A 26,015-nucleotide genomic window follows, 5' to 3' on the forward strand; every position below is an offset into this window, starting at 1 on the left:
CTGCAAGCTATCATGTCATATATACTCTGTATAAGCTGACAGGATTCCAAACCACTCTGGCTTGAGTGTTAATTATGCATTTATTCCATCCTTAACCTCCAAATGTGACTTGTTGTGTGTGAGTCAATCTTTCCTTCAACTTTTTCATTTTTGGGGCCGCATTTCACAATCACACACTGGCTATGAAACTGACCGCTGATATAGGGTGTTTGAGTTTCTGTTACTAACTGACGAGGTTTGTGCATGGATCTGTGTGAGGCCTGGTGCACGCAGGCCACAAACGGGCTGCGCTGCTGTTAACTACTGGGCAGACAGGTTGGTCCACTGCACAGCCGAAAGCAGGGCCTGTCCCAGGAACAACACTAACTTGTTATAGCCCAAGTTTTCAATAGTATAATGCACCATCAGCGGCCTGCGCTGTCTATTTACTCTCAAGTCAACTCATCTCCCAGAGGGTGTGAGCGAGATCATCTATACCAGGGATGGGCAACTTTTGGGCATTTGAAGCCAGGTTTAGAGGAATAACTCATTTAAAATGAACAGTTGTGATGTCATTATTCAGTCTTAACCGCCAATATTTGATCCTTTTCTCACTCACTCCTATGTCACCACCTGCTCTCCCTGCAGGGCTTGAAATTAACTTTTTTGGCCAACTGCCAATATGGCTGCTAGATTTTAAAGTGACCATCCAATTAGAATTTCCACTAGCCGAAATGTTTTTCTTGAAATAAACCAGAATATGAGTGGGTTAATTTAAGCAGAAGTATCAGTAAGGGGCCCGGGATTCTCAAAGCCTGTGTTGAGGGTCACACAATAACAAAAATGCACTCTTGAAGCTAAATAAATCCAAAACCAACGAGTTAATTATTTAAATTTTTACTTCAATCTAGAACAGTCATTTCTTACACATGAGATTACTTTTAGCCTTTTAGTCATACAGATGATTGAAAGATACTCCATATTCCAGACTGAAATGTTATAACAGAAGTGGAGTATTGGCCAGAATGACATGAACATTTGGACACTTATTCAGCGGATATCTTGCATGTTGCGTTCAGGTGCACTGTAAAAAAAAAAAAAAAAAAAAAAATGCAATTCCAGCTCGCGGGCCGCATGCCAGCAGTTGCCCACCCCTGATCTATACAGAGTCCAGACAAGGTGAGGAGAACAGCGAGTGAGAGTCTTTGCGTTTGTCTCCTAAACCACTCTGAAGCTGAACCTCAACCTCAACAAAGAAACATCATAACTGTCTCATATTTTGAGGAAGGGAGATGTAGGCCTAAGAGTAGCCTACTGGCCCTAAACGTAACCTACTGACACTGTCATCGAGCCTGCAAGAAATCCACCATGACTTGAATTTGATGCGTGCACATATCGACTTGACTTGCAGGGGGTTTCTAAACCCCTGGGGGCACTTTGTTTTATAGTTAATAAACAGAGATATTCTATACTTTTATATAACCATCGCTCCGAGGCTTGACAGCAAACACCTTTTGTTTCCAGACCATCCCCACTGTCTCTCCAGGAACAGTCACATGACGGCCGTGTGTGCCAGGGCTGACAGAGCACATCCTCATGTCTGTGGTCCGCCTCACTTCAAATCATCGCACCTGTGCGTTCGATAACAGGACAGTAAAATACTTTAAATTGTCGCACCTGAGTGTTCGATAACAGGATGGTAAAATACTTTAAATCGTCGCACCTGTGTGTTCGATAACAGGACGATAAAATACTTTAAATCGTCGCACCTGTGTGTTCGATAACAGGACGGTAAAATACTTTAAATTGTCGCACCTGAGTGTTCGATAACAGGATGGTAAAATACTTTAAATCGTCGCACCTGTGTGTTCGATAACAGGATGGTAAAATACTTTAAATCGTCGCACCTGTGTGTTCGATAACAGGACGATAAAATACTTTAAATCGTCGCACCTGTGTGTTCGATAACAGGACGATAAAATACTTTAAATCGTCGCACCTGTGTGTTCGATAACAGGACGGTAAAATACTTTAAATCGTCGCACCTGTGCGTTCAATAACAGGACGGTAAATAAATACTTTCAATCATCGTGCCTGTGTGTTCGATAACAGGACAGTAAAATACTCTCAATCGTTGTGCCCGTGTGTTCGATAACAGGACGGTAAAATACTCTCAATCGTCGTGCCCGTGTGTTCGATAACAGGACAGTAAAATACTCTCAATCGTTGTGCCCGTGTGTTCGATAACAGGACGGTAAAATACTCTCAATCGTCGTGCCCGTGTGTTCGATAACAGGACAGGACGGTATAATACTTTAAATCATTGTGCCCGTGTGTTCGATAACAGGGTGGTAAAATACTTTCAATCATCGTGCCCGTGCGTTCAATAACAGGACAGTAAATAAATACTTTCAATCATCGTGCCCGTGCGTTCAATAACAGGACAGTAAATAAATACTTTCAATCATCGTGCCTGTGCGTTCAATAACAGGACAGTAAATAAATACTTTCAATCATCGTGCCCGTGCGTTCAATAACAGGACAGTAAATAAATACTTTCAATCATCGTGCCCGTGCGTTCAATAACAGGACAGTAAATAAATACTTTCAATCATCGTGCCCGTGCGTTCAATAACAGGTCAGTAAATAAATACTTTCAATCATCGTGCCCGTGCGTTCAATAACAGGACAGTAAATAAATACTTTCAATCATCGTGCCCGTGCGTTCAATAACAGGACAGTAAATAAATACTTTCAATCATCGTGCCCGTGCGTTCAATAACAGGACAGTAAATAAATACTTTCAATCATCGTGCCCGTGCGTTCAATAACAGGACAGTAAATAAATACTTTCAATCATCGTGCCTGTGCGTTCAATAACAGGACAGTAAATAAATACTTTCAATCATCGTGCCCGTGCGTTCAATAACAGGACAGTAAAATACTCTCAATCGTTGTGCCCGTGTGTTCAATAACAGGACAGTAAAATACTCTCAATCGTTGTGCCCGTGTGTTCAATAACAGGACAGTAAAATACTCTCAATCGTTGTGCCCGTGTGTTCGATAACAGGACGGTATAATACTTTAAATCATTGTGCCCGTGTGTTCGATAACAGGACGGTAAAATGCTTTGCTTTTGTTCCATTTCTTGATTATGTGGGAGAGAAGTTTGAGAGAATCCACCACTGTCTCCGTTAGCCTTAGCTGTCTCCGTTAGCCTTAGCTGTCTCCGTTAGCCTTAGCTGTCTCCGTTAGCCTTAGCTGTCTCCGTTAGCCTTAGCTGTGACCGCAAATAATAGCTCAATGCAGCAAGCACTCAAGTGCTTTTATGTTGCATTCATACTCAGTACTTAGTGTAATTGGGCCTCATTAGGCCTTATAATATATACTGGTAGATTTCAAAGGGTATTTCTTGGTATGAGGGGGGGAATCAGATGTTTAAGAGTTTCACGTAAAAGCAAAATGCCCCCTAATAAGAATTCGCAGATGTTCTTCAAATGATCTTGGACAACCCAATCAATATTTTTGAACATGATCTACCTTTTCCCCCCCCGAAAGAAAGTAGAAGGCAACTAGCCAAGACTCCAATCTGTGGCTGATCATCAAGGGCCACTTTACGGAGCTTCTCGCTCAATAGGCCTACACGAGGAAAAAGACTGACCTAATGAGGAGAAGCAGGAAAAGTGTTTGAGCTGAAATGTAACTTATATTAGTCAGTGCTTTGAGATCTGAGTCAGAACATTGGTGGAAAATCACTGTGGGTGGTGCACAGGGTCTGTGGGTGGTGCACAGGGTGGTGCACAGGGTCTGTGGGTGGTGCACAGGGTCTGTGGGTGGTGCACAGGGTGGTGCACAGGGTCCAAAAAGTGTTTCTCATCCATTATCAGAGGCGCAGCACCAGGCGTGTCTTTAGATGACATCACAGCTTAGTCTTGGCTCTGCTGTTTTTCAGCTTGCAGAGATGCCATCAATGTTCCAACGTAAGACTAAACTCTCCACTCACAGAGAAAATAAACCAATCTCAAATATTTTGAGTGTAGACTAGACTTTCACTTTTAAGAATTGAAAGTTGAGTTTGTTCCTGCTAGTCAGCCTCAGAAGAGCCCAGAGTGTCTAGTCTAGTCAGTCTCAGAAGAGCCCAGAGTGTCTAGTCTAGTCAGTCTCAGAAGAGCCCAGAGTGTCTAGTCTAGTCAGTCGCAGAAGATCCCAGAGTGTCTAGTCAGTCTCAGAAGAGCCCAGAGTGTCTAGTCTAGTCAGCCTCAGAAGAGCCCAGAGTGTCTAGTCTAGTCAGTCTCAGAAGAGCCCAGAGTGTCTAGTCTAGTCAGCCTCAGAAGAGCCCAGAGTGTCTAGTCTAGGCAGTCTCAGAAGAGCCCAGAGTGTCTAGTCTAGTCAGTCTCAGAAGAGCCCAGAGTGTCTAGTCTAGTCAGTCTCAGAGGAGACCAGAGTGTCTAGTCTAGTCAGTCTCAGAAGAGCCCAGAGTGTCTAGTCTAGTCAGTTTCAGAGGAGACCAGAGTGTCTAAGTCTAGTCTAGTCAGTCTCAGAAGAGACCAGAGTGTCTAGTCTAGTCAGTCTCAGAAGAGCCCAGAGTGTCTAGTCTAGTCAGTCTCAGAGGAGACCAGAGTGTCTAGTCTAGTCTAGTCAGTCTCAGAAGAGACCAGAGTGTCTAGTCTAGTCAGTCTCAGAAGAGCCCAGAGTGTCTAGTCTAGTCAGTCTCAGAAGAGCCCAGAGTGTGGATCCGACTGTAGCAAAGCGATCGGCCCAAAAGTGAGATGCGCGAGCGGCACCGCAGCGAGGTCCAGGTCACGTGACTTCCAAGAAGCAGGGAAGTGAACAGTGAACCGTGTCCATTGTGACACTCACTGCTCAAACAGACTCATGGGAAACTTAAGCTAGCGGGAGGACAAAAGAGAGCCTGATCCATGGGATGCCACGGTTCCTGAGGCACATCACTCTTTCTTTTTTTCTCCTCTTTTTTTCTTTCAACCCTTCGCTGGGAAAAGAACGAGGGGTGAGCCATGTTCTCTGGGCTCCCTCCAGTTTTAATCAAACCCATAGTCTCCTTTAGCTAGTGGGAACACAGCCAGCCAGGGATTGATTTAGAGCACTGCGACGTGGGTAAATAGAACCGTTTGTCATCATGTCATGCTCCTGCTCCGACTTGAGTGTCAGACCTGCAAGATGCTGATTTAACTGAAACTATAAGCTGTTCCATCCCAGAGCCAAGTTAGATCTCAGCGAATGTGCACAACCACTGACTTTTCTTTGGGTCAGGAGGACGAGAGTTGCGATTGTCTGTGCTGGCTTTAAGGTGACATTGGGAGTGCGTTAAAAGTCTTGAGCGTGGTTACAGTTCTCCCAGCTTGCTCCCGCATGAGGCACTTCTGTGCTGCCACAGGTTCACATGTGTGAAGTCACTTTCCTGACATGTCTTTTTCCAGAAAGTTCACGTTTGATTGAAGGAGTAAATAATTGGGAGTAGCAGGAATAAGATTCTTTTCCAGATTGAGTTTTAGCACGGTTTGTGAAGTAGGGTTGGTAAAGCTACTGAAACCCGCTACCGTTATGGTACCGGTACCTTTACAGCTGGTACTTACCGGACCCAATTGCAATGCAGATGTTTGCTGCCTCGTTTCGGTGCCATGCCCGAGCTGCTTTGTGAAATATCCGCCCGGCCTCCGGTGCTCCGAAAACCGGCGGCTAACATGATTGTTTGGATTATCGTATCGTTCAGGCACCGGTAACATTACGTTACCGTTTTTCGAAAGTATCGTTTTAGCACCGGTGAAAAAAAACGAAACAATACCCACCCCTATTTGTAAGTATGTATCGTGCTCACAACAACATTTATCTCTCATAGTCTTCGGGCTCTTTACTGTACAGCTAATTCTGAATGAGGCTACAGAGGAAGGGGCTTCCAGAGGGGGGGCTGTGTGGTGTTGTCAGCGGAGATGAAAGGAGACGCTCTGAGGCTGCAGAGCCCAGCCTCTTTGGGGCCCTGGCTCGTCTACACTGCAGCTGATACAGTAATTAGGCACACTCTGCTGTCAGGCCCACAGGGCCGTCATCCCCAGTTGGGGAAAGTCCCACCTTATTATCCCTCCAACCGCTCTTTTTTTCCCTCAATGAAGCCCCCGAAACCTGACCCAAGCCGCAGAGCCTTGATGTCCTACACAATGCTGGAGAAGAGAATCATCTCACTATGATTCAGGAGACGTGCTAGCATGTTTGTCCCCCCCTCACAGGGTCCACTTACAGCGTCTTGTCCACTAGAATGATTTGTCCCCCCCTCACAGGGTCCACTTACAGCATCTTGTCCACTATAATGATTTGTCCCCTCACAGGGTCCACTAACAGCGTCTTGTCCACTATAATGATTTGTCCCCTCACAGGGTCCACTAACAGCGTCTTGTCCACTATAATGATTTGTCCCCTCACAGGGTCCACTAACAGCGTCTTGTCCACTATAATGATTTGTCCCCTCACAGGGTCCACTAACAGCATCTTGTCCACTTATAATGATTTGTCCCCTCACAGGGTCCACTTACAGCATCTTGTCCACTATAATGATTTGTCCCCTCACAGGGTCCACTAACAGCATCTTGTCCACTATAATGATTTGTCCCCTCACAGGGTCCACTAACAGCATCTTGTCCACTTATAATGATTTGTCCCCACACAGGGTCCACTAACAGCATCTTGTCCACTTATAATGATTTGTCCCCTCACAGGGTCCACTAACAGCGATTGTCCACTATAATGATTTGTCCCCTCACAGGGTCCACTAACAGCATCTTGTCCACTTATAATGATTTGTCCCCACACAGGGTCCACTAACAGCATCTTGTCCACTTATAATGATTTGTCCCCTCACAGGGTCCACTAACAGCGATTGTCCACTATAATGATTTGTCCCCTCACAGGGTCCACTAACAGCGTCTTGTCCACTATAATGATTTGTCCCCTCACAGGGTCCACTAACAGCATCTTGTCCACTATAATGATTTGTCCCCTCACAGGGTCCACTAACAGCATCTTGTCCACTATAATGATTTGTCCCCTCACAGGGTCCACTAACAGCATCTTGTCCACTTATAATGATTTGTCCCCTCACAGGGTCCACTTACAGCATCTTGTCCACTATAATGATTTGTCCCCTCACAGGGTCCACTTACAGCATCTTGTCCACTATAATGATTTGTCCCCTCACAGGGTCCACTAACAGCGTCTTGTCCACTATAATGATTTGTCCCCTCACAGGGTCCACTAACAGCATCTTGTCCACTTATAATGATTTGTCCCCTCACAGGGTCCACTTACAGCATCTTGTCCACTATAATGATTTGTCCCCTCACAGGGTCCACTTACAGCATCTTGTCCACTATAATGATTTGTCCCCTCACAGGGTCCACTAACAGCATCTTGTCCACTATAATGATTTGTCCCCTCACAGGGTCCACTAACAGCATCTTGTCCACTTATAATGATTTGTCCCCACACAGGGTCCACTAACAGCATCTTGTCCACTTATAATGATTTGTCCCCTCACAGGGTCCACTAACAGCGATTGTCCACTATAATGATTTGTCCCCTCACAGGGTCCACTAACAGCGATTGTCCACTATAATGATTTGTCCCCTCACACGGTCCACTAACAGTGATTGTCCACTAGAATGTTTTGTCCCCTCACAGGGTCCACTAACAGCATCTTGTCCACTATGCCCCCCTCACAGGGTCCACTTACAGCGTCTTGTCCACTATGTCCCCCCTCACAGGGTCCAGTTACAGCGTCTTGTCCACTAGAATGTTTTGTCCCCGCACAGGGTCCACTTACAGCGTCTTGTCCACTAGAATGTTTTGTCCCCTCACAGGGTCCACTTACAGCATCTTGTCCACTAGAATGTTTTGTCCCTGCTCACAGGGTCCACTAACAGCATCTTGTCCACTATGTCCCCCCTCACAGGGTCCACTAACAGCATCTTGTCCACCCCTCACAGGGTCCACTTACAGCGTCTTGTCCACTATGTCCCCCCTCACAGGGTCCACTAACAGCATCTTGTCCACTATGTCCCCCCTCACAGGGTCCACTTACAGCGTCTTGTCCACTATGCCGTCGGACTCGGAAAGCAGCAGCTCTCTCAGCAGCTTAGGTGAGTGTGGCGCTCATTATTGTAGTTTTCAGGTGTCGACTCGGTTGGAATAATGCTGTCATAGAAATGCATTCTCTTTCTGGAGAAAGGAGGACAACTGTGTGCTATGAACCAACCACTGAGTTATACATGAATATAATACTCAGCTATGAACCAACCACTGAGTTATACATGAATATATAATACTCAGCCATGAACCAACCACTGAGTTATACATGAATATATAATACTCAGCCATGAACCAACCACTGAGTTATACATGAATATATAATACTCAGCCATGTACCAACCACTGAGTTATACATGGATATAATACTCAGCCATGAACCAACCACTGAGTTATACATGAATATATAATACTCAGCCATGTACCAACCACTGAGTTATACATGAATATATAATACTCAGCCATGTACCAACCACTGAGTTATACATGGATATAATACTCAGCCATGAACCAACCACTGAGTTATACATGGATATATAATACTCAGCCATGTACCAACCACTGAGTTATACATGAATATATAATACTCAGCCATGTACCAACCACTGAGTTATACATGAATATATAATACTCAGCCATGTACCAACCACTGAGTTATACATGGATATAATACTCAGCCATGAACCAACCACTGAGTTATGCATGGATATAATACTCAGGCATGAACCAACCACTGAGTTATACATGGATATAATACTCAGCCATGTACCAACCACTGAGTTATACATGGATATAATACTCAGCCATGAACCAACCACTGAGTTATACATGGATATATAATACTCAGGCATGAACCAACCACTGAGTTATACATGGATATAATACTCAGCCATGTACCAACCACTGAGTTATACATGGATATAATACTCAGCCATGAACCAACCACTGAGTTATACATGAATATATAATACTCAGCCATGTACCAACCACTGAGTTATACATGGATATAATACTCAGGCATGAACCAACCACTGAGTTATACATGAATATATAATACTCAGCCATGTACCAACCACTGAGTTATACATGGATATAATACTCAGGCATGAACCAACCACTGAGTTATACATGGATATATAATACTCAGCCATGTACCAACCACTGAGTTATACATGGATATAATACTCAGGCATGAACCAACCACTGAGTTATACATGAATATATAATACTCAGCCATGAACCAACCACTGAGTTATACATGAATATATAATACTCAGCCATGTACCAACCACTGAGTTATACATGGATATAATACTCAGGCATGAACCAACCACTGAGTTATACATGAATATATAATACTCAGCCATGTACCAACCACTGAGTTATACATGGATATAATACTCAGCCATGAACCAACCACTGAGTTATACATGGATATAATACTGAGCCATGAACCAACCACTGAGTTATACATGGATATAATACTCAGCCATGAACCAACCACTGAGTTATACATGAATATAATACTCAGCCATGAACCAACCACTGAGTTATACATGGATATAATAATACGCAGCCATGAACCAACCACTGAGTTATACATGAATATAATACTCAGCCATGAACCAACCACTGAGTTATACATGGATATAATAATACTCAGCCATGAACCAACCACTGAGTTATATACATGGATATATAATACTCAGCCATGAACCAACCACTGAGTTATACATGGATATAATAATACTCAGCCATGAACCAACCACTGAGTTATATACATGGATATATAATACTCAGCCATGAACCAACCACTGAGTTATATACATGGATATATAATACTCAGCCATGAACCAACCACTGAGTTATATACATGGATATATAATACTCAGCCATGAACCAACCACTGAGTTATACATGGATATAATAATACTCAGCCATGAACCAACCACTGAGTTATATACATGGATATATAATACTCAGCCATGAACCAACCACTGAGTTATACATGGATATAATAATACTCACTGGTTACTCTCCGTTCAGACTCTTGAGCACAAGCAAGTGATTACACAGATGTGAAAAGGATTTACACACACACACGCACACACACACACACACACACACACACACACACACACACACACACACACACACACACACACACAGACCTGTTTTTATTGATTTATTCAGCCACTCTGTCAGGGAGAGAGGATTTGATTGGTCCACACCACTAAAAGGGGAACAGAACCTTGATTTGTTGATTAGTCCTCAGCGGGGGAATGATTGTGGTCTAAACACAAGCAGAACCAGTGGTTGGCATAAAGACTCGCACGCATTAAGGAACAGTTGACCCAAAAATGAAAATGCCTCATGCCAGTTGAAACACATGCGTTTTATCATCAGAATCAGAACAACTTTATTGATCCCCGAGGGGAAATTGACTCATGCTAGAGTTGCTCACACTCAGGTGGGGAAGAATATCAACAGATTGCACAATCAGATATACAATATCAAAGTGGGGTTTTCATTTGTTAATCGCTCGAGACAAGACTTTTGACTTGCATTGAAAATCTGTCGGTAGGCTCCGTCAAAAACGTGTGTAACAGCGCTCGCACGCATGCTGCGCTTTACCCGATCAAAATGAAGTGAACGTGACCGCTGTGTTGTCAACACTTACCATTTTCAGCGTATCGCAAGTTGCTACTAATTAGCAACGAGCTAGAGTTGTTATTGTTGTTTCATAGCGATGGACGGATTTGAGAGCGACACCCAGGGAGCGGAAAAGAAATGCATTAATGGGCGGAGCCGGTCGGTTGGAGCCAATGGCAGAGCTTGCAGGGAGCGGAAAGGGATTTTCTTCCGCTGCCGACCGCGCCTCTTGACTTCCTGTTGCACCACATTGAAACGGGGCTGCTGCCCCCAGAGGTTAGAGGTTTTTATGTTTTGGTTTGTTTAACCGATGGGTTCCCAGATTGTTCATTTGTAGACGGGTGGAGTGAGTCCGAGGTTCTACTATTAACTGACTCAGAGCATCTGACTCTCTGAGGGAGGAGTTCAAGAGTTTGATGGCCACAGGCAGGAATGGCTTCCTGTGGCGCTCTGTGGTGCATCTGGGTGGTATCAGTCTCCTGTAATGGAGGGGGTGGGAGGGACATGTTGTCCTGTAATGGAGTGGGTGGTATCAGTCTCCTGTAATGGAGTGGGTGGGAGGGACACGTTGTCGTGTAATGGAGTGGGTGGGAGGGAGACGCTGTCCAGGATGGAACGTAACTTGGACAACATCCTCCTCTCTGACACTGCTGTCAGAGAACCCAGCTCCATCCCCACAACATCCCTGGCTTGTGGATCAGCTTGTTGAGTCTGTTGGCGTCCGCTGCCCTAATATGGACAAACTCGAGTTTGGCAGCACAACTCGAGAGAAAACCAGTCACCACTGACTTCAGTACTGAAGTACTAAGTAAGCCAGTACTTCCCAACTGAGTACTGAAGTACTAAGTAAGGTAGTACTTCCCAACTGAGTACTGAAGTACTAAGTAAGCCAGTACTTCCCAACTCAGTACTGAAGTACTAAGTAAGCTAGTACTTCCCAACTGAGTACTGAAGTACTAAGTAAGCTAGTACTTACCAACTGAGTACTGAAGTACTAAGTAAGCCAGTACTTCCCAACTGAGTACTGAAGTACTAAGTAAGCCAGTACTTCCCAACTGAGTACTGAAGTACTAAGTAAGCCAGTACTTCCCAACTGAGTACTGAAGTACTAAGTAAGCTAGTACTTCCCAACTGAGTACTGAAGTACTAAGTAAGCCAGTACTTCCCAACTGTGGTCAACTTTGTCTCAAGTTGTGCTGGCAAACCTCCCTGTGTGTTATATGGAGAAACCTCACCTGTGTGTTATATGGAGAAACCTCACCTCTGTGTTATATGGAGAAACCTCACCTGTGTGTTACTGTATATGGAGAAACCTCACCTGTGTGTTATATGGAGAAACCTCACCTGTGTGTTATATGGAGAAACCTCACCTGTGTGTTATATGGAGAAACCTCACCTGTGTGTTATATGGAGAAACCTCACCTGTGTGTTATATGGAGAAACCTCACCTGTGTGTTATATGGAGAAACCTCACCTGTGTGTTATATGGAGAAACCTCACCTGTGTGTTATATGGAGAAACCTCACCTGTGTGTTACTGTATATGGAGAAACCTCACCTGTGTTTCAACTGGCATGAGGGGCAGTAGATGATGACAGAATTTTCATTTTAGGTGAACTGTTCCTTTAACTCGAAAGTTAAGTACAACACCCGTTATTATGACACTAATTGCAAAACAAATGAAGAAGGTGCTTCCTTGTTTACTTTTAATTTGCAATTTAATTTTTCCTGATATTTTTGACAAATTTCTCCATATGAGCTCAGTCTGTTCGGACTTTATTTGATAGCTTCAGTTAACCCTACTTCCTCCATCATCTGAGCCTTGTAAATAGCCACTTGCCGCCAGCGACATGCTGAGTCACACAGTGACATGCTGACTCACACAGGTACTCCTGGTCCAGTGACATGCTGACTCACACAGTGACATGCTGACTCACACAGTGCCATGCTGACACACACAGTGCCATGCTGACTCACACAGTGACATGCTGACTCACACAGTGCCATGCTGACACACACAGTGACATGCTGACTCACACAGGTACTCCTGGTCCAGTGACATGCTGACTCACACAGTGACATGCTGACTCACACAGTGACATGCTGACACACACAGTGACATGGTGACTCACACAGGTACTCCTGGTCAGTGACATGCTGACTCACACAGTGACATGCTGACTCACACAGGTACTCCTGGTCAGTGACATGCTGACTCACACAGTGACATGCTGACTCACACAGTGACATGCTGACTCACACAGGTACTCCTGGTCAAGCCTCGTCTCCTCCCCCTCCCCACCTGGATAGCCGGCAGATGGGTGAGAAGATGGACACGGTGCTGTTCCAGCTGAGGCATGTGACGCGCGAGAGGGACGAGTTACGCAAGCGGCTGGCCCTCTCTTCACCTGGAAGCACCTTCGATGACTGCAGGTACTGTGCTGCGCTCACGCACTCAGACCACTTTCCAAAACCAACATGTCACCAACACACATTGGGCCTCATTCACCAAATGTGCGTACGATCAGATTCGATCTTAAAGGGATAGTTCACCCTTTTTTTTTTTAAGTCACGCCCTATTTGCTACTTACCAGTGATGATGTTGATTGGTCCAGGCTGTTCCTCATAGTAGCTCTCGAAGGTTGGGCAAAAACGAACGCCAGGTCAATGGGGTCACGCTCCTGTATGGACAAGCTGACTGAAGCTCACTGAAATTGACTTTGTGCGACAGTGGATGACATTTCAGTGAGCCTCAATCAGCAGGAGCGTGACCCCGTTGACTTTGTGTTTGTTTTTGCCCAACTCACACACACACACACACACACACACACACATACTCGCGCCATTAAAAAAACGGGTGAGTCCAAGTTTCGATTCTCTGGTCGACCAACAAACTGACAAGCTAATAACAAAGCGAGATAAATCAGAAAAAGAAATCAATAAAATGGGCAGCTGAAGATCAATGGCTTCTTCCTGCTTATGTTTCTCTTGTTCGTATCGGCCGGTCGTGATAGAGATAGAGACAGTATGCTGTTGCCACAGCCCAACCAGCCTGGCCTCCATATTTTGCATCGGACGCAGTGAGAAAGAAGGCACTGGTGAAGCCACTCATGGCTCTGCTTCAACCGTGCGAGAGCCTGACGAGTGACGACGGCCGACCAAAAATTTCGGACAAATCGGAAATTCCTCAGAGCGTCCGCTCGGAAGCAGCTGATTGGTCCTCCTCGTTCACCCCCCGCACATTGCGCGACAAACGACGCCCGACCAAGCCCAAATTCAAATCTAAAAGGAGTCAAGCGGCTCACAAATCGGGTCGGAAACGGACTCAATTCGTACAGTGTGTGCTTGGCTATAGAATGCCACATTCCTTACGCCAGAGGTCCTCAAATGTTTTTCAGCCAAGGACCCCTTACAAGATAGAAAATATACCGGGGACCCCCTCATTCTGATTTGTGATTTTGGGCTAAGCGTAATTGTTTCCACGGTAACGTGCTTGACTTTGACATTGATAGGTTTGTTAGATTAGAATGTAATCCATGAACAATTTTAGATTTAAAGCATAAAATATTTTCGTTGAACTATGAAGCTTTTGCACGCAAAAAAAAGGGTTTTATTTTTATGTTCCTGAAAACTTTTCGAGGAAACCCCTGGCAAAGTGCCACGGACCCCCATTTGAGAACCACTGCCTTAATAGTCCAGTTCACTATGTAAAAAAAAATAGGTTCGTTCAAATCTTCGGGGGATTAGGAAAACTATATATTTTTGGAAACTTCAGAAAATAACAAATCAGAAAATCCATGATTCCATTTGCACAGAAGCCAATATGGCGTCCATCCTCCATTTTGAAAAATGGCGACCTTTGAATACTCGTTTTTCAATATCTCGACTTGTAGATTACATAGGATCATGATTCCAGTGGCTAAATCTACATTTTTAGGGTCAAGAAAACCAATGGTACTAATTATAAATCAGTACAAATGATCAATGGCACAGATTTGGGTCATCATCCTTGATTTCAGGAAAAAATAAACATTTTCATATTTGATTTTCCGCTATTTTGACTTCTATTTTACATAGGATCATGATTCCAGAGGCTAAATCTACATTTTTAGGGTCAGGCAATCCAATGGTGCTAATTAGAAATCAGGGTGCTTATTAGAAATCAGTACAACTGATCAATACCACAGATTTAGGTCACTTTTTAATATGAAAAACTGAGACAGAGACAGATGATTCCTCTCATTGACAAAAGATTGGGTCATTTATTTGAAAGCTGTAGACCAGTGTACACATCTCCATATATTTGAAAGTATAAGATATATTCCATTCTATTGAAGAACATTCAAATTTGTAGCTACAAATACAACATTAAACTGAATCTGAATCTGAATATTCAAACTACCAAGTAAAACTGGTTATCATTGCTGTGTGCTACCCCTCCCCCCCCCCCCCCCATTTTAGAACTTTTAGAGTAATTATGTATTTTTTTTTGTGTGGTATTTTGTATGCTGTGATCTATTCACTTTTTTAGATTTTGTCTTGTTTTTGCTGTACTGACCTTAACAAAGTGAATTTCCCTTGTGGACAATAAAGTACAACTTGACTTGATGGAAACCTTAAAACATTTATTTTTCAGAAAATGGAACAAAAAAAATTATCTGGTCAAATGGATCCAATTACCGGTATGTAATTATTTAGTCATAAGCTCTTGTTAATACTTTGTGGGTTCACTATTTATAAAACCCACAGACAGACCTTACCACTTTCACTGATTTGACTCCAGTCTATACATCTCCATCATCCTCACTTTCGTCATCGCTGTCACTAGCAAATGTAATATCTTGACAGTCTTCGTCATTCTGGCAGTCAGCACTACACTGACAAAGCTCCGTGCAGGGTAGCTCTACTGATCTGCATGAACACCTATGTGAAGAGCAGTCTGCTTTACAATGACATCTGACCATCTCAATGATTGCCTCTGGTGCTGGGAGGGACTCAGTTGTAACTGGCTTAAGCTGGCCATCCTCATCCTTGTAGTAGCCATTGTTTAGTGGGTCAAGGAACTCCTGCTGAGCAATGTGTGCCTGACTCCACACTCTGGCCTGGATATGGGCTCTTAGGACATGCTGCTTGAGAACACCAAGTGTGGGTGGAAGTTTGTCCCCTTCTGCTATGTGTTTGCAGAAAAGATGCCATCTCAGCTCAGGGATGTTTTCAATTTTGATCCCCTTCGGTAAGTATACCGTGCATACAAACCTAGCTAATGTAGAGAGCAGATCCTCTGTCACTTCACTGGTTTGAGAAAGCATCTTCAGAGCATCGAGGACATCATCACCAGCTTTGAGGTAGCTGTTCCACCAGGTAGATTTGCCTATCCTCGAAAATCTTCCAGTGTTGTCTGCACTAGTTGCACTAGTGGATGGCATGGTTCTTGTCCAGAAGTTGACAAAGAAACCAGCAACAGTAGTGACAGTAAGACACCTAAGTGAATGGTTCTACGGCAGACTGATGTCTCTAACCAGAAATTATGATGAGGTGATTCTGGTATTTGATACCTACAAGGCAGATTCTTTGAAGCACGTCACAAGGGAAAGAGAAGACAAGGAAAGGATCCAATCCAATACCAAATCAGAGATGGCACAAACATCAAGAACGTTCCAATGAGTCGATTACTTTCTCATGAACAAACAAAGGCTGATCTGACAGAGTATCTGGCATCAAAGACCATTGAGTACAGCAAAGACTCCCCCACGCTTGTCATTGCTTCTGCTGCAGGACACACAAAGAGTAACAGTCAATTGCACTTTGAAAGCAATAACCATGAAGAAGCAGACACTTTGTTGATCCATCATGCAGTTCTGGCTTCACGTTGCAACCCCTCTGATACACAGCTCATGCTCTTCTCTCCAGACACAGATGTGCTCCTGCTGGTTGTTGCAAACTATGAAATCCTGCTGAAAAACACTTGTGTTTCAATGGCATCTGGGATTTTGGAAGTGGCACCAATATGGAAAGCTCTGGGTGCAGATCGAGCCAAAGCTTTGCCGGCATTTCATGCCTTTACAGGAGCAGACAACACTGGAAGATTTTCGAGGATAGGCAAATCTACCTGGTGGAACAGCTACCTCAAAGCTGGTGATGATGTCCTCGATGCTCTGAAGATGCTTTCTCAAACCAGTGAAGTGACAGAGGATCTGCTCTCTACATTAGCTAGGTTTGTATGCACGGTATACTTACCGAAGGGGATCAACATTGAAAACATCCCTGAGCTGAGATGGCATCTTTTCTGCAAACACATAGCAGAAGGGGACAAACTTCCACCCACACTTGGTGCTCTCAAGCAGCATGTCCTAAGAGCCCATATCCAGTCCAGAGTGTGGAGTCAGGCACACATTGCTCAGCAGGAGTTCCTTGACCCACTAAACAATGGCTACTACAAGGATGAGGATGGCCAGCTTAAGCCAGTTACAACTGAGTCCCTCCCAGCACCAGAGGCAATCATTGAGATGGTCAGATGTCATTGTAAAGCAGACTGCTCTTCACATAGGTGTTCATGCAGATCAGTAGAGGGGGCATGGTGGCTCAGTGGTAGAGCTGTCACCTCACAGTCAGAAGGTCCTGAGTTCGATTCTCGCCTGGGACACTGTGGGCGCTGTGGTTGTGTTCCCCCCCATATCTTCAGTGCCTACTGCCCAGGTGGGGTATCTCGTCGTAAGGGCCTTTCTCTCTGTGTGGAGTTTGCATGTTCTCCCTGTGCTCCCCCAGGGGGTTCCTCCGTATATAACCCCCCCACTAAAAACATGCAGAATATCAGATCGTCATCGTCATCCGACCAGTGACGACAACATCCGAAGTTGGTCCCCGGGCGCTGTACGAGAAAGCGACCACTGCTCCTGGCCTGCCCCCCGGAGGAAAGGACATGCCTGGATGGGTTAAATGCAGAGGACACTTTTCACCGGCCACCGTCAGCATGAGTGTGTTGTGGCCGCATGCATGTGTTGTGGTGTTCGTGTGACAATAAAAGACGGGGCTTGTCCCGTTACGAGAGAGAGTAGAGCTACCCTGCACGGAGCTTTGTCAGTGTAGTGCTGACTGCCAGAATGACGAAGACTGTCAAGATATTACATTTGCTAGTGACAGCGATGACGATAGTGAGGATGATGGAGATGTATTGACTGGAGTCAAATCAGTGAAAGTGGTAAGGTCTGTCTGTGGGTTTTATAAATAGTGAACCCACAAAGTATTAACAAGAGCTTATGACTAAATAATTACATACCGGTAATTGGATCCATTTGACCAGATCATTTTTTTTGTTCCATTTTCTGAAAAATAAATGTTTTAAGGTTTCCATCGACAGCAATGATAACCAGTTTTACAGTTTGAATATTCAGATTCAGATTCAGTTTAATGTTGTATTTGTAGCTACCAATTTGGATGTTCTTCAATAGAATGGAATATATCTTATACTTTCAAATATATGGAGATGTGTACACTGGTCTACAGCTTTCAAATAAATGACCCAATCTTTTGTCAATGAGAGGAATCATCTGTCTCTGTCTCAGTTTTTCATATTAAAAAGTGACCTAAATCTGTGGTATTGATCAGTTGTACTGATTTCTAATAAGCACCCTGATTTCTAATTAGCACCATTGGATTGCCTGACCCTAAAAATGTAGATTTAGCCTCTGGAATCATGATCCTATGTAATATAGAAGTCAAAATAGCGGAAAATTAAATATGAAAATGTTTATTTTTTCCTGAAATCAAGGATGATGACCCAAATCTGTGCCATTGATCATTTGTACTGATTTATAATTAGTACCATTGGTTTTCTTGACCCTAAAAATGAAGATTTAGCCACTGGAATCATGATCCTATGTAATCTACAAGTCGAGATATTGAAAAACGAGTATTCAAAGGTCGCCATTTTTCAAAATGGAGGATGGACGCCATATTGGCTTCTGTGCAAATGGAATCATGGATTTTCTGATTTGTTATTTTCTGAAGTTTCCAAAAATATATAGTTTTCCTAATCCCCCGAAGATTTGAACGAAATTACACAAGGAACTGGACTATAAGCAAAAGTGAGTGATTAAAGTGATGAATTATTATCATGTATATATACAGTAGTATTATATTATTTATTGATCAATAAAGTTCACATTTCCCCATTAAAATCGCAAACACTAACACACCATAAACATTCAATACATTTTTGACATCACGCTAAACCTCCTACATGTGGTTGGTTTCCCTTGTCCAGGAGAGGGAGCCGCGCTTCATTGGCACTGTTGAACAGCATGGTGGCTGTGTGTCTTGAGCAGGTGCTGCAGGAGACACACGGCGCATATTGGACTGAATGGAAGTTAAATTAAGCAGAGTCTACAGATGAACTAGTTTGTCTCGAGGTGATGGCGGTTAATGCCTTGACCACATGTCTAAAGCCCCAGGATAAACCTTCAGACCCCTCAGCAGCAGCAGCAATCATATCATTATCACACGTGCACTGCACTCGCTCCGCCACAGAGCGCAGTATACTGAGCAGTAAGGCTGGTGGATGTGCTTGGACACTGCAGGAAGAAGTCAAAACTACAAATATTACTACAGACATTTATTGGCAAAAGTCTGAGCTTACCATCAGATGGAGATACTGCTTGAATTAAACCAGTATCCAACTCCGCTGATGACTGGACATCACAGCAGTCTGTTATTCCCCTAAACATTTTGGCAGAGCCATGCCATCCCTAGCCTGACTCTGCCAGACGGTGGCGGTATTGTGTTCACAAGAACTCAATACCGCCCCCATCTGGCAGCGTCAGGTTATGCCATCCCCGTGGAACTAATAAACTGCAGCAATTTGTAATTAGACTATGGCCTACCCTTTTTAGATTCTCAATGTAAGTTAAACCGTTTTTCATTTAAATCGAGGTGTGCGTTATGTTTCTGATATTACAGCATCAGTCTCGCCATGTTTCCTTGGTTACACACCTTGGTTACAGAAAATACATATATACTGTATATATATTTTGTTCTCTCAGTCCCAACAACAACACTTCCATTTCAGAATTGGAGTTTATCTTCTTGGGTCTGTTTGTCATTCTCCACCACACCAGTAATGCTTTCCATTTGCGCAGGACAGCAGGCCTTTTATGGAGCTGCCAGCACGTCTACCTCATGCTAATCAGCGTCAACAGGCACACGTGTCCAATTAAGGAACGAGTGGCATTCCCCATTCATCAGCAGACACCTGGAACACGTAACAATCTAGACTCTGCCCCACAGCAAGAAGGTCCCGGGTTCGATTCCCGCCTGGGACGCTGTGGGCGCTGAGGATGAGTCCCCATTCCCATGTCCTCCTCGGTGCCTACTGCCCAGGTGCACCATCTCGTCAAAGGGCCTTTCTGTGTGGAGTTTGCATGTTCTCCCCGTGCTCCCCTGGGGTTCCCTCCAGATAAGAACCCCACACCAAAAAAAAGATGCACCAAAAAAAAAAAAAAAAAATAATCGTGAATGAGGCCCACTGTGATCCAGTGTATACCTACACTCGGTGACTAGAAGGATCTTGCCTTGTTCAACATCTAAAAACAACTGGAGTAACTCTACTTGACGTGACGCAAATTTGTTTTGAAGTGTGCTCAACTCTGCAAAACAAGGAGTAAGCATACAATTTTAATGATGCTTCTCTTCCCTACTTGTTCCTATAAGCACAAAGTCTGTATGCTTTGATCTCACGTATGCTTCTGCCACCCTCCCATGTGGCATACTGTTTTTTGTCGCAGGCCAAACTCCAAAGCAGGTCATGACTACGAGCATCTGAAGCTGCAGTGCATGAAGGCCATGGCGGACCTGCAGTCCCTGCAGAACCAGCACAGCACCACCCTGAAGCGGTGCGAGGAGGCTGTGAAGAAAGCGGACTTCTACCAGTGAGTAGAAAGCCATCTACAGTGCCTTCATACATTTTTTAACACGCGCCGCATTTGTGTTGCATGCTCTCGCACTCAGCCTGCAGGGTGGAACCTGTATTTGCTCCTTCCTATGACACAGTTACATCAGATTGCCTTGAACAGATTTGATTTTTGCCGGAGTAAAAGGAGGGGTGAAGCCTTTGTAACAGCCCAAAAGCTGCCAAATTAAGCCGTGCGGGGAAGTACCAACTTTTAAATTTGAAAGACCCCTTAAAGTGAAAAATTGTTTTTTCTTCTTGTTCCTTCAGTTGGATGTCTGAGCTTCACTGAGCAGAATGATGTCAGAGTTTGACACTAGAAGCTGTTTTCACAATCGTCTGCCTAAAGTGGAAAGTTTCTCTGAGCTCACTGAAAAGGCGATTTTCAATGAGCATGATTCGTGACATCACAAACACTGGAGCCAATCCCTGTCCAGTATTCAGCATGTTTGTATGCTGTGATTGGCTAGTTATGTTCTAGAATCTAGATGACCCTGATTGGTTACTTTGGAATTTTAATGAGGCAGAAAGAAGGAGGAGGTGAAGTAAAAAAAAAAAATTTAAGTAGAAAATTTACCTTTTTGTAGGAAAAACCATCAGACTTTCTATTATTCAAAGTAGAGTATTTTATATACATCTTAAAACGTGACTTTAGGGGGTCTTTAAATTTCATCATTGTGATGGTCTAAAAAACAGCTTTTACTGGCTTTTCGATAGTATACCGTCTAGAGGTGTGTTTTCAAACCAAACGTCTTTTCAAACCAAACGTTAAGACCAGCAACTGAATTCCTCCCCTCAAAGTAATGCCCTGCTCAATCCCAGCCAGGAGACGTCCTTCCCAATTTCCCCCCGGGGATCATTAAAGTCTTTCTGATTCTGATTCTGATTCTGATTCTGAAGCCGAAGCGTGCTCCGTAATCATCATCTGGACACGGCGGGCATGGCACGCCATCTGTGCCATGGGGATCATGCTACTGTACCAACGGATCATTTGTTGTCCCGTGAAATAACTAAGACCCTAACCTGTGAAATAACTAAGACCCTAACCCTAACCTGTGAAATAACTAAGACCCTAACCCTAACCTGTGAAGTAACTAAGACCCTAACCCAAACCTGTGAAGTAACTAAGACCCTAACCCTAACCTGTGAAGTAACTAAGACCCTAACCCAAACCTGTGAAGTAACTAAGACCCTAACCCTAACCTGTGAAATAACTAAGACCCTAACCTGTGAAGTAACTAAGACCCTAACCCAAACCTGTGAAGTAACTAAGACCCTAACCTGTGAAGTAACTAAGACCCTAACCCAAACCTGTGAAGTAACTAAGACCCTAACCCAAACCTGTGAAATAACTAAGACCCTAACCCAAACCTGTGAAGTAACTAAGACCCTAACCCAAACCCGTGAAGTAACTAAGACCCTAACCCAAACCTGTGAAATAACTAAGACCCTAACCCAAACCTGTGAAGTAACTAAGACCCTAACCCAAACCTGTGAAATAACTAAGACCCTAACCCAAACCCGTGAAGTAACTAAGACCCTAACCCAAACCTGTGAAGTAACTAAGACCCTAACCCAAACCTGTGAAATAACTAAGACCCTAACCCAAACCCGTGAAGTAACTAAGACCCTAACCCAAACCTGTGAAGTAACTAAGACCCTAACCCAAACCTGTGAAGTAACTAAGACCCTAACCCAAACCTGTGAAGTAACTAAGACCCTAACCCAAACCTGTGAAGTAACTAAGACCCTAACCCAAACCTGTGAAGTAACTAAGACCCTAACCCAAACCCGTGAAGTAACTAAGACCCTAACCCTAACCTGTGAAGTAACTAAGACCCTAACCCAAACCTGTGAAGTAACTAAGACCCTAACCCAAACCTGTGAAGTAACTAAGACCCTAACCCTAACCTGTGAAGTAACTAAGACCCTAACCCAAACCTGTGAAGTAACTAAGACCCTAACCCAAACCTGTGAAGTAACTAAGACCCTAACCCAAACCTGTGAAGTAACTAAGACCCTAACCTGTGAAGTAACTAAGACCCTAACCCAAACCCATGAAATAAGCTGTGCCGACGTGATGTGTTCTGGTCCATTTGTGTGATTGAATGATGCCATACTTGTCTCCAGAGTGTGGGCAACCAACAGCTGCCTGCAATGCAAACAGACAGACAGACGAGGGATTATTGCCATGTTTAAGCCTCTCCCTCCTGGCCCTGTTTGCACGTCAGAAAAAGTCTTCATTTTTTCTACTTGCTCATTCACATGAAAACACTCCATTCCCTGGAAGTCATTCAAATCACGTACATCACTGATGGATGAATCACACTTGCATCAATAAGCCAGTTAATTTAGGCTAGCATTTAGGCTAGCATTAGCACGCAGACACACAATGCAATGATATAATAATAATGGAGGGTTTCATTATTCATCTTAGTAATTCATACTTGTATAGTTATCAGTTAAGCAGTATTACACTTTTTTTTTTTACTGTTAACACAACGATTACCAGCACTGAAGTAGTAATATTCAGATTCAGATTACTTTATTGTTAATAAAATTTGCATAATATGTAAATTTGTCTTTGGTTCTACTGGCATAAACACACACATCATCAGCCACTGGTATAAAAGACATGACAAAAAGACAGCAATGCAGCAATATACAGTATACAGTACATTAGTGTATACAGTACATTAGTATATACAGTATACAGTACATTGGGTTAAAAAGGGTTTTTAAAGTGGTGAGTGGCAATGGCGGCGATAGTGATTTCATCATACTGCACAGTGGTGCTTGGTAATAAATAGATGATGTACATTAAAAAGTGATAGTAATAATAATAATGTACATTAAATAATTGTTTGCATAAATTGCAACCTTAAAAACCTTAAAAAGAGGCAGCCTTAAAAGGGACTATACGCGTGATTGTGGGGGGAGGGGGCAGGCGGTTAGTGAGTTTATTTAAACAGGTTCTTATTGAGGATAGCTGATAGCTGATGGGGGTGGAGGATTTCTCTTCCTGGCCAGTGGGACTTTAAGTCTGCGGCCTGAGGGCAGGAGCTGAAAAGCTGGGTGGAGAGGGTGGGTGGGGTTGTTGTAAAAGCTTGGTGGAGAGGGTGGGGTGGGGTCATTGTAGACCTCAGGGGCCCATTTGCACAAAGCACCTTAGGTTAAGATTTCCCTTAGAGTCAGAGTTAAGGTGTCCATAAAATAGAATCGGCTGCACAAAACACCCTTAAATCGTGTGCTTATGTTTTCCTTAAAATGTTTAACCTAATATTTCACGTATTTGATGCTCCATACATTTGCTAAGGAGGGGTGTGAGAGTGAGGGGTCTGAAGTCATTGAGAGATTGGGGATGAGATATTTAAGGTACAGGGATGATGGTCGCTGTCTTCCAGGCCTGGGGGACGAAGCTTGAGTTAAGGAATAACTGGAACAGTTGGGTGAAAATACGTAGGTCCCGGTTGGGTCGCACCTTCCTATAGAACCCTCCCTTTATTTGTATCAAATCTGGAGTCAAATGAGTTGAGGCTGTTTGAGAGGCTGAGGGGCTCATCATACTGAGGGGCTATGACATGGAGTGATACAAAAAAAGGTGACCATGTCATTATTAATTATTATTATTATTAATATTAAGCATATCAGGGGAAACTAGAGGGGTTCATAAACTAGTTCCTTACTCACTTAACAGGAACATCTCCCTACACTAGCAACTCGGAATCAACTCCATAAACAACATCCGGCATATTAACCAGCTTATTTGACTTGCCAGTGGTTAAAGCCTGTCTCTTAAATGAGTAACACAAACTATCATTTATTTGTTTATTCAGACTAGTAACGTGGGAGTTGCACTACAAGGATACAGAACAACACATTATTACTAGATGAAAATGGTCTCAGCATAGCTAAAAATAACCATTATACACAGATGTTACGGAAGTGTTTCTGTTAATTTGTATGAATGGCGGAGTGTTATTTTTGTTTTGCACGACTACGAGTGCACGACTACGAGTGCTTTAATGCTAATTTTAAGCATGGCTGCACTGGCCATATAACCGGTCAAGTTGCCGGACTGGCAGTGCCCATGGTTATACCTGTGGCTGTGCATTGCTCTGTCATCTCCTCAGTACGCTGCACAGTCGTCTGGCGAGCGAGCAGGCCCAGCTGAAAGAGGAGCTGGAGGCGCTGAGACAGGACAACATCCAGCTGGTCCGAGAGCACAACCACGGGAAGCAGGCCTGCGACGAGCTGAGGAGGCTGCACGACGACGACCAGCGGGAGCTGGCCGACATGAGGCTGTTGCACCAGCAGGTACCTGCGTAGCTGGCACTCCATTCCCATTCAGGCTGGCAAAATGCCCGTAAGCGGACGTGCACACTCACAGATGCATACTTGAGGAGGAGCACACCCCTGCGTGCATCTCGGACTAGCCTTGAGATGCAATCGCCCATTTGGTGCTTGACAGACAGAAGTCAGCTTATTGTCCCCTCTGTGACCGTTGGTTCCAAGAGGAAGGCATCATTCATAGAAATGGGATCAGGCAGACTCGTTTCTCTGTATCAGAAATAAGTTCAAATGAGATGAATTGCCTGCTGCACCTGTATCTGCCATTGCTACTCTGTGAGGCCATTTGCACCTGGCGTTAACATGCGTTTTCTGCCATCAGATTGCAATCTGATTGTGCTTGACCACTTGAAAGTACAGGTGTAAACGCCCCCCCCAAGACACATTGAAGAAGGATTGCAATCTGATCGGCCATACCACCTCCGGAGGTGGTCAGGGGCGCATTGTGTACACACATTGAACACAAGTGTAAATGCAATGTGTCCTCTCAATCTGGATACAGCAACTGTATGCGGGTTGAGAGGACACCCATTTTGGGTGCTAATAAGTGATCTGGATGTTATCTGGATAAGGAAAAACGCATGTTAACGCCAGGTGTAAACGAAATCAGGCTAATGTGGTCAAGCACAATCTGATTGCAATCTGATGGCAGAAAAGGCTTGTTAATGCCAGGTGTAAATGGCCTCGTTACAGTCAGGGAGGTCAGATCGTTAAATGTCTGCAATACCTTGGGGAATGTCTTATATGGCATTTTGATAAGAGAGTCACCGTTGTCGTCTCCATACTGTGGTGTTTATGAGCTTATGTCACGATTACTTGGACAACTATTCAGCCTCATTCAAATTGGGAATCAAATTAGCCCAGTGATGTCAATCCATTACTGTGGAGTTGTTCGATGCCAGTGACACACTCCAGACCTCTCATGTCCAAGTCATCCCAGTGTCTGCTCCAGCTGTGTGGCACTCTGTCCAAGCCATTGGAGCAGAGGGTTTGAGCAG

At 44.0% G+C, this 26,015-nt stretch overlaps 1 protein-coding gene across 1 annotated transcript in view; it reads left to right on the top strand.

Moving 5' to 3' along the window:
• LOC310775516 (disks large homolog 5-like) overlaps positions 1 to 26,015 on the top strand; it is a gene marked incomplete at its 5' end in the record, with an annotated part of 57,537 nt that overhangs the window by 1,921 nt on the left and 29,601 nt on the right. Inside the window, 4 exons of the mRNA XM_083635678.1 lie at positions 8,058 to 8,126; positions 12,989 to 13,157; positions 20,504 to 20,647; positions 24,801 to 24,984. Coding sequence (XP_083491804.1) covers positions 8,058 to 8,126; positions 12,989 to 13,157; positions 20,504 to 20,647; positions 24,801 to 24,984 — 566 coding nt within the window. The remainder of the gene's footprint in view (positions 1 to 8,057; positions 8,127 to 12,988; positions 13,158 to 20,503; positions 20,648 to 24,800; positions 24,985 to 26,015) is intronic.

The sequence above is a fragment of the Poromitra crassiceps genome (genome assembly GCF_964638095.1).
Source record: "Poromitra crassiceps genome assembly, chromosome: 4".
Taxonomy (NCBI): domain Eukaryota; kingdom Metazoa; phylum Chordata; class Actinopteri; order Beryciformes; family Melamphaidae; genus Poromitra; species Poromitra crassiceps.